Consider the following 19,107-nt stretch of genomic DNA (forward strand, 5'->3'; position numbering starts at 1 on the left):
ATGTCCACCATTGAGGACTGGCTAGAGAGCTAGGGAGCTCAGCAGGGTGACATTGCTCCAGCTCCAACCACCATGACACTAAAAATCAAAGCCCCATGGACTAACAAGAATACAAGATGTGGCTCACAGTCATTTTCTCTCCGTTTTGAAGAAACTTCTATAAGACCTCTGCAAGGCTAAGAAATAGAAATAACCATTATACACTAAAGCTAATTAATTAACTATGATCTAACAATACAATAGAACAAGAAAGTTAAGCCTATATGTTTTTCAGTAATGAGCCACTTTTTATTCAAAAGTGACTTTATAGGTATCTGGGCACAGTGGCACTCACCTGTAATCCCGGCAGCTCTGGAGGCAACAGGATCACAGGTCAAAGCCAGCCTCAGCAACAGCGAGGTGCTAAGCAACTCAGTGAGACCCTGTCTCTAAATAAAATCTAAAATAGGGCTGGGGATGTGGCTCAGTGGTCAAGTGCCCCTGAGTTCAATTCTAGGTACCAAAAAACAAAACAAAACCTGCAGTGACTTTATAGAATACCAGAAAGAGACTTGTAAAAGGAGGTCATTGCAGAAGCTACTTAACAATTGACTGGTCCTGCATTTGGGGCAGTGAACAGAGGACAATCCAGGGTTATGCCCCACACCCAGTGCCGTTCAGCAGTGGCTCAGCACCGGCTCATCCTCCCACATGGCTCAAGAGCTCAGAGCTCCAGGACTTGCTCTCTCTCGCCCTGCAATGATCCTTGCTCCCCTGACAGCCTCTGTGCTCTGAGAAGAGGAAATGCGCTCCCTCAGTACCCTTCCCATTCTCCTCTCGGGCCTCCTGTGTTCGTGTGTCCCCTTCCCCGTCTCTTGGCTTTCTCTTTTACAGTCTCTGAGAGTGACCCACCTCTGCAGTTCCTGTCATGGCTTCCTCAGAGAAAGCAGAAGGGGAGTCTTCCCCTTCATCTGTCAAGGGAGTAGAAGAGACTGAGAGTGGAGGCTGCGTGTGCTCTTCTGACTCTACATCGAGCTCGTCCCGATCTGAGTCATCAGTCTTCTCACTTGTGGTTTTACTCCGTGTCTCACTAATCACTGACGGTGTCCTGGATCTTTCCAGGTGCTGGTTGCCAGCACAGGTCTTCTGTAGTGAGCTTTCTGTTCAAACATCTTGCTTCATTGACATGGTCCTGGGTTGACTTTTAAGAGCTCTCTATGTATCCTGAAGACACATCTGCAGTAGTTACTTACTTGGCGACTGTTTCCTCCAGGAGCGTCCTGTCTTCTGTGTCGTGGAGAAGATCCAGTGGGGTCACCACCAGTTCTTTCAGTGTTGGGTAGACTTTGCCAGTGGACCCTTTCAGCTACGGACAGTTCTTATCTGGAAGGTCTTTAAAGACGAATCCAATGTAGTCACATGCTCCAAGAGTCCGCATGCTTTTCCGGCGCGGTTGTCTTGGTAGGTTGGGGGTTTGCAGAGCTGATCATTTCATCTAAGTTCTGGAGTTTGTGGGAGCTGTCCTGAGTACTTCCTTGCCCTTTTAATGTCTGCGGGGTGGGCAGCGATATCCTGTCTTTTGCTCCTGAAATTCACAGTTGCGTTTTCTCTCTTCTTTGCCTGTCTTGCTAGGGTTTTAATCAGTGTATTTATTTATTCAAAGAAACAGCTTTTGATATCATTATCTCATTTTCTGCTCAAGTGATTATTTAAATTGTTGTCATTGGTCGCAGCTCTTGCTTTATTACTTCTTTCCCTCTTCTTGTTTTAGGCTTACTTAATTTTGCCTTTTATTCCCAGTCTTAAGGTGCAAGTTTAGCTTAGCAATGGGAAGGCTTTCTTCTGTTCTAAGGTAAGCATTGAAGCAGTTCTCCCCCATCTGATTAAGCAGCACAGAGCAGTGGTGAGTTCACCTTCCTCCCTGTGTCCTGGGCCCTGGAACCAGGAGCTACAGCAATGGCCCAGAATGGGCGTTGGTGCAAACAGAGATGGGGAGGAGAGGCTTCTAGTTCAGGCTCAGGGGCAGGACATGAAGCTCCCCCAGGAAGTGCCCTGTGGGCTCTTTCCTCCCCTCTCTAGCCCCACCCCAAGTAGTGCCGTAGCAGAGGGCCCCAGTCACCTAGCCCTCCCTAACAGGATGTGGTCCTGGGGCACGGCAGCCCCATTGCTGTCCCCCCCTCTGTCTGCCTTCAGCATGGCCGCAGATGCAGGGTGAGTCCCAGTGGAGAAGAGGAGCCCCAGGAGCCCACAGAAGGACAGGAGCAGGAAACGGGCAGCCAGCCTGGGAGGCAGGAGGAGTGCTGGGAAGTGACTCTGGTTTTTTATGGACTCGCAGGCTCCCTCCATGCGCGGGGGATGCATCTCATATCATTTCACTTCCTTTTCTCCCCCCAGTTTATTGTTAGAGACTATTTTTTAGGGCAGTTGTGGGTTCACAGCAAAATTGAGCTGAAGGTGCAAAGATTCCCACAGAGCTGTGTCCTCTGCATGCACAGCCCCCACCATCAAGGTCACCCACGAGAGTGACAGGCATGTCACAATCCACACCAGCATGGACTCAGCACCATCCAGGGTCCTGGGCTGCATGAGAGTCCCCCTCAGAGTCTTCAGTCTCACCTTTGGGTTTGAAAGACTTTTCTAAGAAGTAAGGAAGGCAGTTCAACCTGACGTGTCTCCTTCCAGTATTTTGTGACGCTGCTCCTCTGCCTTGTGCTATTTCCGAGAAGAAATTGGCTGTCATCCTTGGCAGGGTTCTTCTGTATACAAGACACCTTTGGTTTCTGTGTGCTTTAAAGATTCTCTTTGATTTCTGAGTGCTTTGCCAGGGTGCATAGTGCTGGTCCCCGTCATGATTCTTGGGCGTGGCCTGCCTCGGGTCCTTGGATATTGGAGTCTGCAGCTCTTATCAGATTGGGGAAATTTCACATGGATGATTTGTAGAATGTTTTCTCTGCTCTTCTCTGTCGTTTCTCCCTTGGAAACCACACTTTCCCACATAGCAGGCCCTTGAAGTCACCCCACAGGGTGCCAAAGCTCTGTTCATCGCTTTTGGTATTATTCCTCTAGTTTTAATTACCGACTTCAGGTTCACTAATCTTTTCTTCTACAAAATCTGGCCTCTGATAACCCAATGCAGTGATAGCTTTGGTTTCAGTTATTACAGTTTTTCTCAACTTCAATTTGGATTTTTAATAAGTTCTTCGGGTCCTTAAGGTGTTCTGTCTTCCAGTGTCTTTTAGTTGACTAATTTGATGAGCCATGTTGTCTGGGCCAGTGCTGATGGATCATTTTCTCTGGGTTATAGATGGTATTTTCCACTTGCTTGCCTATTCACTTGGGGCTGGCCACCAGCCATCGTGAGTTGTCATCTGTTGGGTGGTATGTGCGCTTGCTTTTCTGTGGGTGCTCTGGAGTTGGGTCAGGGACAACACATGCTGTCTGGCTAACCGAGCGGCACTCCTGCCTTCCTTGTCTCTTTGCCCTGACACTAGTTCCCTCTAATCCATCTGGGTGGTTCTTTTCCCAGACTTATTCACCTTCATGGGCTGATCTGCTCACGACTGCTCTGGGGTTCTCTAATTTTCTCTCTGATCCTCTGCCCTGGAAGCTCCATCTATCTACCATGGCACCCTCCCCTCCCAATACCAAGCCTCCAGCTCACACCTCGGGCCCGTTTGAACTTCCCCTCTCTGTGCTGAAGTCTGGGGATTCCCCAGGAAGTGCGCTGGGGCAGGATCGGGCTGATGTGCCTACACTCTGACCTTAGGGTGGCTGCCTTTACCACCTGTGGTCTTCTGTCCTGAGAAGCCCTGCTTCACACTGTTTTAGTCACTCCAGGGCGGAGGCTAACGCCAACCACCACGCCCTTCTTAGTGATGTTTCCTACTACATGGGAACTTCCTCTATTAAATTATCCTGGGCTATCTTGGAGTATCTACCATCTAATCTCATAAGAGAGAACTTCCTACAACAAGGGTTTTTTTTTTTTTTTTTTAAACATTTGCATCTTAAGGTGATTTTTACTAGTATAGATAATGGTACACTTTTCTGCTTTGATTATTCAGATTATGTATACCAACTTTTCCTAAACAGATTTATATCTCTCTATAAAAATTAACATAGAGCAGCTGGTATTTTATAAAATGATGATGCTAGACGTGAGTTTGGGATAGGAAGTGGAGGCGAATACTATATTTGTTTGAATGTGCATGGATTTTAATTAAGTTAAAATTAAGCATACTAGAAATCGTTCAGGAAGCTGATGACTTCCAGTTTATTTTTAGGGAAATCTGGGTTGGGGGCTTCTATTACCAAATGGTCAAAAATGCATCTTTAAATGCAGGTTTTTTGAACAGAATTATGAACATTTTGTACCCACCCCCGCCCTTGCTGAAGAAGAGTGTTTTGGCTCAAGATGAAGTGCCAGCTGCTTTGCCCACAATAGAATTTAAGAGTCAATGAGAAAACTTCCATTCTCTTATTGATGATCTATTGGTGATTTAACCCAGGGAAACTGTGAGAAATTTTAAGAATTCTTAAGGTATTTCAAGATCTATACATAACTAGAGCAGGCGGCTGTGCTTTTTCAACAATACCTGCCACTTAATTTCTCATATATTGTCTCAGAAATCTCTACAGCAGCCCTTCCCAGCAAGTATTAACGTAAACACTTAAAAGACATCTATTGGGTCAGAAATCGGGCTCAGCCTGAAGCCGATGCTCTGGCCTCTGTCACGTGCTGCTACCATTCAGCCATTGGGGACATCACATGCCATGTCATACTAGCAATAACTGATCTGTTTCAAACAAAGAAAAAACATTAAAGGAGATCTTAAAAAGTGTAAGATATCTACACGTGCCTGTGTCTTGCACATTCTCTCCTCGGAATTCCTGCACAATATTTACTGGTGTAAAAGATAAAGCTTTCATGGGAAGCTGCAGATGCACGTTCTCGAAGTGATTCACTGGAGTATCTAAGTCACGAGAGGCAGGGTCCTACCTAAGATCTGTCAGAGTCGGTCTGCGTTGCGCCCCTCCTTCGTCTCCTTCTGAGTGTTCTTTCATCTCCTGCTCTAAATCCCACCGAGCGTCCTCTCGGGACCTGAAAGCATCTCCATTGGAATGGTTCCTTAGAATCACTGCTGCCTTCCTGCCCACCACTGGCTACTCCTCTAGTGCCCAGGCTGCAGTGTGAGAGTCCTGCCCAAGCCAGAGCGTCCCACAGTCAGGTGGGGGACGGCGTGGGAGCACTGTGGGGTGTGCCCAGAGCCCGGCAGGAAGCATGTCACCTGGCCAGATGGAGGGCCCACGCAGGTTCCTGGAAACACCTAGAACAGTGAGAAATGACCCCTGAGGGAGCTGAGGAGCATCTGTAGTCAGGGGAGGGGCCAAGGCTGCTGCACAAGCAGGAGCAGAAGTGAAGCCAGCAGATCCCTGGGGGTCAGAGGAAGGGCAACCTGGATGCAGGAGAGAGGGATGGGAGCGAAGGCAGGGCCTGCGCTGTAGGGCACAGCGCTCGGACTTCATCCTGCAGCTACCGGCATCAGACACATGTTTCTCTTCGTGCTGGATCGGTAGTAGGCCAATCTTGGCCCACAGGCCCAGTCCAGCCGGCAGCTGGTGTTTTGAATGGGTTTTACTGGTGCACACCCATTCCCCTGGGTTCCTTCCCTGTTTCAAAGGCAGGGTTGAGTATTTTGGAACAAACTGTAAGTACCATGGGGCCTAACATCGTCACTGTCTGGTTGTCACATAAACTGTCTGTGGACTCCTGAGAGCGATGGCTCTGCATGGTTTCTCATCCTGGTATCTGACATTGGGGACAGACCATGCTTTGTCACGAGGGGACATCCTGTGTTTCATTTAGCTCCTTATCTAGAAGGGGTCAATAAGATGTGCGAGCCAGTTCAAACGAAAGCCTGACTTTAAGGATCTTTACTCTCTGGTAACAAAATGTGAGCTGCCACCACCTGCGTGGTGTGCCTTGCTTCAGGCAGGGCCTGCGGGCCCCATCCTGTGTTCTGCAGCTTAAGTGCTATGCCACGGAGCTGTAAAGCCACCTACTCAAAAGCAGAGGGGCCTCACACCTCAGAGGATATGTCCCTTCCCAGAGGGCCACCCGATGCTGTCCAGCTACTGAAAGGACACGCGACGGCAGGAGACCTCGTTCATCTTGTGTCTAGTGCCTGGCGGTGTAGCCTATGTGCTAGTGTTCATAGGTAGTTATTGAACTTCTGGGGAGGCAGGAGCCTAGGAGTGTGCCCCTCCAAAGTCATGCTGTATGCTAATGAGCTTAAAAGACAGCATTTCCTGTGTTGCTAATTCATTAGTGCCTATTTTAATTGTGTCTCATTAATGCCTATTTTAATTGTGTCTTTTTTTGAATTAAGACTTTCCTTGAAGCCCTGAGTGCCTTTCACTGATAGGCACTTACATTTACATTTCCAAAGTACCTCAAATAGCCTGCATCTTTTGTCACTTGGACCCATCGGTGTTTACAAATAGTGGAAATAATAATCAAGATTCAATATCTCAATTAGATGCACAAGTTATTTTTTGCCTCAAAATATAAATATCCCAGATTCTACATTCTTTATGTAGCTAATTATCCCTCCTATCACCCATGCTTCTTGGATAAAAGCAACATATCAATGTTTACAGTCTCTCACGGAAGGCCAATTCCACTCTTTATTTTAAGCTTATCATTACGATGATATGATCCTAAAATATGCATGTCAACTGCATTTCTTGTCTCAGTGTGACATGACCCCATCACCTGACATGAACATTCACTGCCCCTCATGTTGAGCTCCTCACTGTACTCGTGTCTATTCTGTCTTTATAAGTATCAGTTGGTTGCATTTTAAAATTGATACTTACCCAAATTAGCAAATGTAATTAAGTTCACGTGCCAAACCTGATCTTGACTCAACTCTGTCAGTCGCGCAGTTTCAAAAGTAGATGTTCAAAGGAGAGTGTGGCTGCTTCTGGAGCAGGGATCGCTAGTTTTTGTGCCTGTTTTGGCTCACAGACAACTGGAATTTCCTTCTGAACTTGTCAGTGACTTGCTGGCCGAGAGTAAAGGCAGTGAGACAGTGAGCAGGAGCCTACTCCCATGCTCCTCTCTGAAGTAGGCGTGTCCTTGGGTAACAACATCAGTCCTATGGTGGCTCTGCACAACTTTCAGCCATTTTCAAGAATGGCCTTCTCTGTTCTGTAGGGGAGGAAACAGCGGGACAACCTATGTTGCAAGAAGAGCGCTACCTGTTCTAGCTTTCTGTTCCTGTGTAAAAACAGGAGGTCAGCGTGGCCCTGGCGAGTGCTTGATTAAGGAGCAAATTGCCTTGGGAGTGGGATGATTTCACCCCAGCCACTAGCTTCAAGAGGTCTCTTATTTGGGTTTAAACAACAACTGAGCATCTGTTCCTCCAAGTTTAACTAAACAAGCTGTTCTTGTACCTGATAAATATAAGCTCTGGTTCAGCCAGTAAATCGCAGAATACATGCAGGCTGAGGAAATGAAGGCAGTCGATTTGCACGTACAGAACTGGCTGTGCTCTGGAGTGTGTGCAGCCGGCTCGGGAGGCAGCAGGACTGGCTCCCGCCCCGTGGCCATTATTTCAGCTCCACCACATCCATGTCCCCCAGGGGCACAGTTTCTGTGCTCTGTGGTAGAGGGCTGTGGATACTATGTCTTACCCATAAAGAGTTTCTATGTGCAAAAATAGCCTAGGGCTGTATCAAAGGACAAACCTGGAAACGAAATAGATGTGCTGGGAGGCGGCTCAGGAAAGGAACTCTGTGCACATTCCACTCGGAGACAGTTCTAATTTAGTTTCACTTTCATCCATTTATTGAATAAATAGAATGTTGTTATACTGCACAATTAAGATGAAGTGGCGAGGCCAGCTCTCAGTAAGAGAGTGTGAGAGCATTGTCATGTAAATTCTTCACAGATGCTGGATTCATTTATTATCTGCATGCTGGTATTGCCTGGTCCCAGGAGCTACAGTATAATCAGCTCTTTTTTACTATTCATCTGTCATATTATGTGGGATGGGAGACCCCCGCTTAATTACAGAAGTACAGGAAGGAAATCCTCAGGATTAAGGAGAATCTCTGGGCAGCTTGCTTTGCCCCAGGGTCTGGAGTGAGAGGCACGGGAGGAGGTGGAGATGGTGGGAGTGGAGGCTGGGAGGTCCTGCCCTTCCGCACCTACCGCCTCCTCTGGCACCCACGGCGGCTGGGCAGGGCTGGAGCACACAGGTGGGAGCCACAGACTCCATGAAGGTTTCGGGTGATGCTCGTGACGGTGCCGAGGGCTGTGGCTGTTGCAGGAGTTGTTCCAAAATCCAGTTGTTCTTCCTCCATGCGGCGCCTCCCGTGTCCTCTGGGTCTCCTCCAGCAGTGTGTAGAAGTTGAGTCTCATTTTGGAGGCTGTGTGTGCGTCTTAACAGATAGGAGCTTGACAATATCATCAACAATGACCACCGCTCTCGGGTGGGGGAGGGAAAGAGCACGTGAACGGTGGCCTTGATGTAGAGGACTCACCATGAAGGGAGTGGCCGTCATGGAGGTAAGAGCCCACAGGGACCACCTCCACTGTCTGACCACCTTCCCTCACTCAGTCACGACTCTGGCTGCAGAGGGCGGGTTCTGTCTCTGCCCCCATCCCATGTGATAAGTAGGAGCTGGGTCTGACCCAGGGCCCCACAGTCAGGCTGGATGCCAGCTCTGCCCCGGACAAAGCCTCTTCAAACGTCATCCTGGGGCTGTGGGGAGAATTCACGTTCACATGAGAAAATCTCCCGCCTTGCCTGGACCTGAGAGGCGCTTCATAAACCTTCCTTTGTTTCCTTCCTTCCCACCCCCGTTCCAACCCTGGAGAACCGCAAGTGGAAGTTGGGAAGTCCCTGCCCACGCCCACCTCCCACAGCCCGCAGCACCAGCCTGGCTGTAGGCCACGTCCAGGGCTGGCTCTTCTGCCACACATGGCCCCCTACCCCCAGCATCTTGTTCCAAGCCCCATGGCAAAGCCAGCCGCCTGGAGAGAACACCATAGTCCTCCCCATTTGCCCTGGGCTTCACGACTGCAGGAGGCCCAGCTCCTCAGAGTCTTAGGAAAGACTCAAGGCCACGGGAATGGCCTAGCTACACTTCTATGGGGTGACGACACGTGTCCCCCCGAATGTGGAAGGGGAGGGAAGTCAGCCTTGACCCATCGCATCAGCAGTGGCCTGGGTCGGGCAGAGCAGCGTGCAAAGACTCCTTCCCTTTGTGGAGACCTACGTGGGCCATTGTGAGAACTCAGGAGCCTCATGGGGATCCCAGTGGATGAGAAAATAAACTCAGGCCAAATTCTAGGCCTGAACGTTGGAGGAGGCTCAGCAGCCAGTGCAAGTTCTGCTGGTGTCCCTTATCATCATTCCTGTGAACGCACATGAAGGGGCCCAACCCTGCAGGGGGGGACAGGGTGCTCATGTTGTGGAGAAGCTTGTGTTGGTGGAGAAGCTCCAGGCACAGGCATGGCGCCCACAGAGGAGCCTGGGGGTGCAGGAGCGGACTGTCCGCCTGTGGGCAGGTAGCAGGAGCCATCAGGGAAGCTGGACAGGAGCACCTGACGAAGCCTCCCACAGGAGCCGAGCAGTGCAGCTGCTGCTGAGTGGGGTGTGAGGAGACCCCAGTGCCACGGTCAGCCTGAACTAAACTGCAGTGGCCAGTGGGTGGCTGAGCCAGAGGCACGGAAGGAGAGGCCAAGTGCACGTGAGAACACAGAAGACTCCTCTGTGAACCCGGGAATCCTTGACCACCTGTCTCTTGGCTTTCACATCCTTTTTCTTAAAAGAACAAAGTTGCACATCTTTGCCTTCTCTGACTCATCCCTGCTTCTGATCCGAGCCCCACCCTCCCTGTGAGATGGGTGTCAGCTGTCTCCCCAGCCCCAGTGCTGCCTTCTTCATCCTTCCCCCGGCATGCTCTGTGCATGTCAGTCCTGTTGCTAGGCAGCTGTACGGGCACCCCGCCACTCAGCCTGCCCGATGCTGGGAATCAACGAGAAAATCACCCCTCTGCACCTGTGCTGTGTTTACTGGGAGAGCAGGGACAGACAGAGCAACACTAACAGGCCAGGAGGACACATTTGGGTGTCCGTGGCGGGTACAGACACCGTGCTGGGCTCCAGGGAAAATGTCGATAGAGCCATTCTAGAAGAAAGTATGCCCTCATCCTAAAAAGAACATACAGAACCGGGGGTGAGTACAATGTAGGGTTTGTGCTCAGACGTTGCCCGTAAGCTCTGTTCACCGCCTTTACAGAGCAGAACACCCAAGGCACGCTGACCACTCGTTTCCCCCTCAAGCTGCACGTCCTGAGCCACCAAAGCTGAGCCGCGGCTCATCGCCATCTGCTGAGGCCTGGGTGCCCCACAGAGGGATGTGTTTCTCCAAGGTCTCGGACACTGGCTTTGGCCCTCCAGTCACCGAACCCTTCTGGTCCTGGCCCTGCAGATGCCCTTCAATCCCTGCAGTGCTCCTCACTGCTGATCGCAGCTCGACTCTGCTGTCCCACGGGAGTCTCCCACCATCCCTCTCTGGTCTCCTTCCCTCCTGTCCATTCCATCAGTCCTTCTAGAACGTTCCATGTCTCTTCCCATTCTCCTCTCGCCATTGACTGTCCCCTGTGTTCCTGGGGGATGAAAAGGTAACTGGTTTTCCCCAGTGAAAACTTCATGTCCACAATGAGGTAAGAATATGACCATAATCAGATGAATCCCATCAGGCCCTGAAACAAGAGGGCCATGCCTTTTCTGAGGTCTGATATTGGCCACAGCGAGTCGTGTTTCACACTGGAGTGCGTGCAGGGGAGTGAGAACCTCACCTCACACACCTCGGGATCTAGGCATTTCCAGGCAGAATATCTTGCCCATAATAGGAGCTCAATAAATATTCCTTGAGAGAATTAAATGATTAAGGGGTTTTAGCATGAGAAAAAAAAATAGATTTTTTTTGAGAATGAAGAGATAAATTCAATATTCAGCAATGAGAAACAAATTCAGAGAAATTGTCTGAGGTTAAAAAAAAATGTTTATTTACATACCTTACATTTTTTTTAAGAAAATGATTCCTCCACTTCCTGGTTGACCTGTTAAAACCATCAGTTAAAGGCCATCATGTTCAGCCTGAATTCTGAGGTCTCTGCATTAGCTCATTTTCATCTCCAACTCCATAGATAGGATATCAAAGCTGCTTATTGTCTGAAACAGTGACTCCTGAAGGGAGAAACATTTACCCCATCCTTTTCCTGAGGTCCTACTTGATACCTCTCAGTTGTTGCTAGCCTCTCTGTGTCTTCCGTTGGGTCTTTCCGTCTTCAATCAGGGACCTCAGAGTGAATTCGAGCTGGGGTGTGTGTCTCACATATGATTTTGTAAGATACCATGATTTTTTGAATTTTTCTGTCATCCCAGTCCTGATGCTGAGTGCACTGAGGGGAGTGTCCACCCCCTGGACAGTACTCCATGAACAGTGCCCATGTTAAAGACGTTTTTAGGAACTTTGATCCCTCACCCTTGCTACAGACCAGCAACTCAGGATGTAGAGTGACAGGCAGAAGGGCAAGTCAGAAGTAGGCAGAGCCACAGTCACAAGAAATGGGAGATGCCTGAAGCCTCCTACACGCCTTAAGGCTTGAGTTCCACAAGGACACCTTGAAAGAAGTGAACTCAGTTTTCTAAACAGTCAGCACCAGCCTGTCCAGTCACTGTAAGACCACGGCAGGGAGGAAACCATCCTCAGCTTAGTGGTCAGTGACAAAGGAGGCCACGTCTGGTCTGGGGGTACTGGCCCACATTGGGTCCTTGGCCCCCTCTGGGTTCCCACCGGCACCCTTTCCCTTCCATCTGTGCAGCCCTGGTCTGGGAAACAGTGTTCTTCCCTTCCCACTCCATCTCAGGAAATGTCGAAGCCTACACCACCTCTTGGTGTCATCTCCTCTCCTTTCACCTCCACCATTCCCCCCTCAGAAAATCCTGTCGGGTCCACAAGCTGGTGCCAAGTCCCACTGGTTCTCACCGCCCCACACACTGCTACCATCTTGGTTCCGAGTCTCTCCCCCAGGCTTGAGAAGGGGCCCCGTGGCTTCCCTGGCTGGCCTGCACCCTGCTGCAGCCTGCTATCAGCCCGGCCGATTCCACAATGCTTTCAGCACCAGGTGAAATGGCTCCACTCCTCCCCTCCACTCGCTCACCTGCAGGACTCGGAATTAAAGCCAAGTCCTGCCCATCATCTGCAGCCCACACCCTCTCCCATGTGCTTATCTTTCTGAGCTCACCTCCTGCACCTTTCTCCTCACTTCTCCAGCCACACTGGCCTCCTCAACGTTCCCAGGGTGGGCATGGTGCTCCTTCAAGGCCTCTGACCTCAGCCTGGAGAGGCCAGCTTCCTTCCTCTCTGGGGTCTGCACACAGTATAGGAGCTTCCTGGCTTCCTTCCTCTGAATCTTTGATATAATATCTGGCACACTTCCTCCTTAATTTTGGTGCCCTCTTTGTGGTAGAATATGAGGACTCAGCCTTTTTCACTCCCCATACATTCTCCGTGCTGGGCAGAGTCCCCAGCACATGCCTGTGCTCAGTCAGTACTGGTGAATTGACTGACTGAGCTGGAATGCAGGTGCCACTGGGACCCAATTCCAGAGGTAGAGCAAGATGGTGGTCAGTCCTCTTGTTCTAACCCAGGTGAGACAAGACTTGATCCTTACTTTTTATTGTCAGTTGGTTCATCTAAGATGAAGGAAGGGTAGAAGCCTGAGAATAGGGGTCTCCAGTGGACCCTGGTGTCCTGGTCTGGGACAACAGGAGTAGGGGGTGTGGGGAACAAGCGCTGACAAGTCCCATCTGCAACTGCTCCTCGCTCGGGACCCACTTGCTGCTGCAGGCTGTCGTGGCCTGAGTCTTAGACTGAAGTTCCTGGGTGGTCTCCTCTCTGCTCAGAGATAGAACATGGTCTTGTTCTCCCACCTGTGGATGGCAGTCACATCCCAGAGACACAGAGACCGAAGTCTCACTGAATCAGGGTACCTTGCCCTGCCTAAGGAGATGTTTCTGTCTTTCCAGTGGAAATGTCAGAACGATGCCATTTCAAATGTTGAAAGAACAATATGAAGTGAGAAAAAAAAGCATCAATTGCAAGGTTTTTCATTCTGAGTTGTTAACCCTGTATTCAGATACTTGAATTATATAAATTAAATTTTTGGTTGATAATTAACAAAGCTCCCAAATGAGACAATTATCGAAGAGAATAAAGAGATGGTTTGAGTGCTTGCATGTCACTGTGTAACTGGCTGAATGGTGGGATGCTGGGTGCTCCGAGGCATGAATGAGTCTGCATTCCCCATGAGCCCACTGTAAAAGAGGCCCAGGGGCCCAGGGGTCAGCAAACCCGGGGTCCTGTGGGAACCCTCACGGTTCCATGATGGCCAGCGCTCTTTCCCTGCTCAGTTCTGCATGCTTGCTCTTCTCTTGCACTTTAGGCCCCTCTGGGGGCAGGGCAGGCTGTGCTCACCCCGATTGTGGCAATGGGATGGAGGGGCGGCCTGTAGTCAGGTTGTCCTGGGTTCCAGTTCAGCCACTGATACCCCCTGTGTCCATTTGCTGGTGTTGCTCTAACAAAGTACGGCAGGCTCAGCCTGGAGACATTCACTCATACTCAGGAGGCCAGAGGCTGACAGTAGGCGGGACCCCGCTCCCTCTAAGAGTAGGTACAGTGCTTGCTGGCCCTTGCCCGCTGCTGGTGGTGGCCACAGGCCTTGGTCCTCCTTGGTCTGCAGCCGTATCACTTCCTCTTCGGCGGCCACTCCTGGTGCTGGTACCTCTCAGGGACCTTTCCTCTTCTCTAAGGACCTGAGTCATGTGGAAGTAGGGCTGTCATATTAACTCCCACCCTGCAAAGACCCTACCTCCACAGATCCCGTGCGCTCACCTCCTGGAGAGCAGAACTCAGCCTGCAGCGTCACCGCTGTGCACACGGGCAAGGGACTTAACGTCTCTGCCCCCCACCCTCTCCTGTCAGGTAGGATTGTCACGCAGGCTCTCTGCCTCTGTGCAGAGCATGAGTGGTGACGTGAGGAGTGTTGGCATTCATTCCATGCCCAGGAACTGCCGCTGCCCAACCTCCACTCCCCTGCCCAAGCTCATGGCCTCTCGTCACCCGTTTGCACCTGCTGCACACAGAGGTGGATGCCATGAGATCTACACGATGGTCACTGACCCTGGAGCAGTGCGTGCACTTTGAGAACAGATAGGAGTTTGTCGGGAGGATAGAATCTGCATCTCATCCAGAGAATGATGAGATGTTCAGCCAGAGGATCCGGGCTATTGTCATGTCCTCCCACACCGTGAATGTGACATAGGAGCAAAGCTTCTTTGTGAGGACAGGCAGAGAATTGCCTCTAGGTCACTGACGTGGGCCTCGTAGAAGTGGTGCAGCAAAGGCAGAGCCGGAAGCCTCACTTCAGCTCCCACCCCAGCTTCTTTCCTATTCAGACATCCTGTGCTTTTGTATCGCCTGTCCCCTTCAGGCACTGCAGCACCACCAACATCACCCAGGCTTGCTCGGAGACATGCTGCTGTCACGTGGCAGCATCATCTAGTGGTCCCCACTGCCCAGTGCAGCACCCCAGCTCCCGACCCTCCTCACACACTCAGTGTTCGCTCTGCTCTGTTGCACCCGGAACATCTCCCTTTCTTTTCTGCAGCCACCACAGTATGGTCAGGATAGAACAAAGACGCCACCCTGAAAGCCTAGTGTATAAGAAATCACGTTCTTAATAACCATCAGAAGTCCAGACTGGCTGCTTCAGCCTTCCACACTTATGTGTGCACAGTGTGGGCAAAGTGATGAGCAAGAGGGTCCCTGCCCCGGCCTCTGGCATCGGCTCAGTGTCCAGGCTCTGTTGTGTTTCGCTATTGTCATGTCCTCCCACACCATGAGTGTGACATAGGAGCAAAGCCTCTGTGAGCAGGAGGGGCTGCTGCTGACCTTGGTGGAGTTGTGTGGCTATGACTAGCAAGATGGTGAAGATTCGCCATCCAGGAAAAATCATATACAGAGCTTTCAGTGACAACGCTAGGAATTGAAGAAAGGAAATAAGAAGTGTCTTCTGCTGAAGAGTCCACCTGGTGTTATCTTGGTCAGTTCAAGCCACGATGACAGATTTCCATAGTCTGCATATACGGAAGAGGCTGGAAGTCCTAGACCAAGCATCTTCTCACTGCGGCTTCATGTGGGGAGAGGGGAACTCTGGTCCCTACGGTATCTGCTAAGGACATTGATCCATTCAGGAGTGCCCCACCCTCATGACTAGTCAAAGTCCCCTCCTAATGCCGGGTCCTCAGGGGTAGCTGCTGAGTGTGACTTTCAGGAGGTGAACATTCAGTCCAGAGCCTGCATTGTGTGCCAGACACCTGGTTACTGCAGCAGGGCCCCAGGTGTGGTCCCTCCCTCACCTGCAGAACTGCAGAGGTGAAGCCACGCTCAGGGGTCTGGCATGGCTGTCCACGGTGCACGTCCCCTACCTTCACAGCCACTCAGAGGGAAGCGGTGAGTCAAGAGGTGCAGGCGGCTTGCCCTGGGTCCTGACCACCCAGAGGGCGTTGAGCGCTCATTTTAGAAGATTTCAGAGTTGCTGCTGTGTCCTTGCTGTCTGCACTGAAACATTGTACAGAAGACACAGGTCCCAGTGCTGGCATTGATTTCCATCAGCTTGCAGACCCACCTGACCCGAGTGTCCTTCTGATCACAAGAGTCCACAGGATGCAGTGCACGGGCTGCTGCTCAGCTGTGGCTCCCCACCTCCTCCCTCCTCCTCTTTCCTCTTCCTCCTCCTCTTTCCTCTTCCTCCTCCTCTTTCCTCTTCATACTCTTTCTCACCACCCTCCTCCTCCTCCTCTTCCTGGGAAGTCTTGCGTATAGTTCAGGTTAAATACCATAAGTGCAAAGGAAGTTTTATATAGACTTTTTTGAATGGGGGCTATACTTTTGAAAGTCATTTTTGAAAAATCTATATAAAACTATCATGTTGCTGCAAATTTCAGCTAAGGAATGCAAGTCAGTTATTCAGAGGTACTTGAGACAATGTACTTTGAGAACATTTAAAATACCCAGTCCCTAATATATGAGAAGGAAGCTGTTCTACCTCTTGTTTAAATGGGATTGGCAGTTATTTTCATGTCTCTTTACTATGGACTCTAACAACAGCTAGATTCACTCTCAAGTGGTCATAAGAAAGATACTTAAATTTCTTATGATGTGTATTTTTAAAGAGAAAATCAAATGTTACATTAAAACTAATAGAATGATTTTCTTCTCTTCAAATTTTCTTTGAATTAATGTTTTGTATTGCTTTTTGACAGTTCTAAACATAAATTAAAGGCTTGAAAAAATGTTTCTGACTCATTTGAAAAATCACCTTCCCTGTGGAAGGTGGGATTGTTCACCGTTGGCTGGTGGGTGGCCAGTGGATGGGGACTTGGGTTCCTGGGACAGTTAGGGAGCTGAGCAGTGACGTGAGGAAGACAACCCTGAGGAGTGTGGTCACCTGCACTGCACGTCAGTCACTCTTCCTGTGTCTGCTGCTTTTGACAGGTACAAGCCATTGGCGGATACACTCCTGCGTGAGAAGGAGGAGCAGCCCGCAGAGGAGAGGTGCCGGCTTCTTCTCCAGCAGTGTAAACTACATGGCTGGCAGGTTGGTGGACAAGCTGGGGATCACCAGGGTAGGACTTTAAGGAGTGAGCGGGTCATTGCGGGGAGCGACGGGGTCTTCCTGTCGGAAACGAGCTCCCGGATGCGTGGATAAGGAACAGCTCCCTATGATGCAGGGGTGTGGCGTCTTGCCCAGCACATGAGGCCATCTAGGAGACTTGGTCACAGCCACAGTGGGTGGCCCTCTGTTTGCCCAGATCCCACGTGGCCTTGGGAGCATGTACAACATCCAAACTGTAGCAGGAGGAACTTCAGAGAAGCCAGAAACCGAGGCGCTGGGTCATCTGCTGGCTCAGTGCTGAGACCTCACAAGGCCAGGGTTTGCAGGCCGGCTCAGGCCCGGCTCAGGCCCTCCCCGTCTCCCTCTGCCTGGCTCTGCTGCTCACTGGCCATGGAGTGGAGCTGCCTACCTCGGTCTCGCTGGTAGCAGAGGTGTCACTATGAGGAGCGTTTGTGGTCTGGGGTCCCTGGGGAGCAGAGCCAGGTCCAGGGCACCTGCCACTAGGCCAGCAGAAGTAAAGTAATATGGGGCATGCCCACCTGAGGCAGGAGGGGACAGTTCCAGGTGTTGTGTGACTACTCAAAGAGCTTCAGAATCTCACCCTGACTCCCTTTAGGAAGAGGAGGTTTGAGAGGAGAAGGTAAAGTCAGAGCAATCCTGGACATGACACCGGGGCCGTGGGAAGTGTCTGGCCATGAAGTACCACAAGGTGCATAGGTGGCCAGCAGCATGGCTGGCAGCTGATAGCTCTTGTAAAACAGCAATTACTGAGAGACAGACACAGCCCCTTGGACCGTTGATAGGCACAGCAACTCTAAGTAGAAGCTTATGGTTATCCAGGAGACCAAACCCAGGCCTTCGCTTCAGGGGTGCGAGCAGCTGGTTCTGGACTGCAGGCCAGGTCCGAAGGTGCCCCAGCCTCATGGACACAGGCAGGGACTACTGCGGGGTCACAGCAGACTCAACTGTCCCCAACAAGGACCAAGAGCCTGCTGTTGGGCGCTGCTGAGTCATGACTCTGTTGTTCCCCCTGTCCCTTTCTTTGCTCTCTTCTTTCTTCTCACTGATAATGGAAGTTGAACTTTAAATAACAGTCTGAAGGAGGAAGCTTACTCACCCAGTGGTTGTCAGAGAGGCACACAGTGCCAAAGTGGATAAAAAAGGAAGGAGGAGGGGGATTACTAACGGGCCTGATGTCAGTGAGCCACACTCGAGGCGGTGACACGGTGTGGGATGCACAGACCTGTGATTTCCAAGCCTGGAGGCAGCCGGAGTCACTTCAACTGATTCATCCCTGGAATCTTTTAATAAGCAATTGTGGAGGAATGGTTCTGGAATAATGTAATACCAAGGCTTTCTTATTGTACACTTTTCTTTTAAAGAATACACACAAATGAAGAGTGTGTCTGTGTGTGTGTCTTCACATGTATGCATGCATTTCCACACATACGGGGAGAGGAAGGGAATCCGGAGCAGATCTCCCATGAAGACTGTGGTGGGCACTGACCACAGCCCCTGAGCAGGGCTCCCTGCAGCTCATGGAAAGAGGGGCTGTGGGAGCAGGCTGGGAGACACTGGTGCACACCAGCAGCCATCGCTCCTTCTAGATCTGTGTCTGTGCTGGGACCCTTGAAATAGAAGCTGAGGATGGTATTCAGTTGGAACGCACACAAGAACTTCGAAAAAGAACATCAAGATTTTAAAAATGGGAAAGGGTTCCCATTTCATTGCACAAATCCATTTTCTCCTCGTTTTTTAAATTCCACACAAAGAGGTTGAAGATGCAAGATGAAAGAGGGAGCGAGTCCTGCGTTCACTCTGAGAGCACGTTGCTCTCGTGCCCCGTGTCCTCCCACTGAGGAGCACTGCCCTCCCGCAGCTTCTTCAGGGTGGAAACTCCCAAAGACTTTATGCCGTGAGAAAAGTAATGGACTTCATGGAAATAAAGCTCATTCACGTTTCACTTTTACATAGACAGCAAAGTAGTTTTTCTCAAAAAAAAAAAAAAAAAAAAAAAATCACTTATTCCTGACCCTGCATTCAGACTCCTCAGTTTCAGGAGCAGAGCCTGTGTTTGAGTTGTGGGGATCGCTGCAAGGTGCTGCTGTGTCTCTGTTCCGCCTTGTCCTGAGTACGGAGCTATCTGCCTGAGGCAGCAGCAGGTGGTGACGGACAGCTGCTGTACCTGTGGCATTACTGCCAAATGTCCAAGGGTCACACTGGCTGTTTTTTTATTTAGTAGTCAGTGCTCAGGCCTTGTCCCTTCATACTTAGCATAAGATTAATGGCTGTTCTTTCCTATATTTCTAAAAGCAATGCTAGAGGAGAGAAGAGATTGGAATTTTTTTTTTTCTCTGTGTGAACCTG

At 50.4% G+C, this 19,107-nt stretch overlaps 1 protein-coding gene across 1 annotated transcript in view; it reads left to right on the forward strand.

Annotated features, from left to right (window-relative positions):
- Myo16 (myosin XVI) overlaps nucleotides 1-19,107 on the forward strand; it is a 393,713-nt gene that overhangs the window by 286,357 nt on the left and 88,249 nt on the right. Inside the window, exon 27 of the mRNA XM_076872404.2 lies at nucleotides 16,620-16,722. Within this exon, the coding sequence (XP_076728519.2) occupies nucleotides 16,620-16,722 (103 nt within the window). The remainder of the gene's footprint in view (nucleotides 1-16,619; nucleotides 16,723-19,107) is intronic.

The sequence above is a fragment of the Callospermophilus lateralis genome, chromosome 12 (assembly GCF_048772815.1).
Source record: "Callospermophilus lateralis isolate mCalLat2 chromosome 12, mCalLat2.hap1, whole genome shotgun sequence".
Classification (NCBI taxonomy): Eukaryota; Metazoa; Chordata; class Mammalia; order Rodentia; family Sciuridae; genus Callospermophilus; species Callospermophilus lateralis.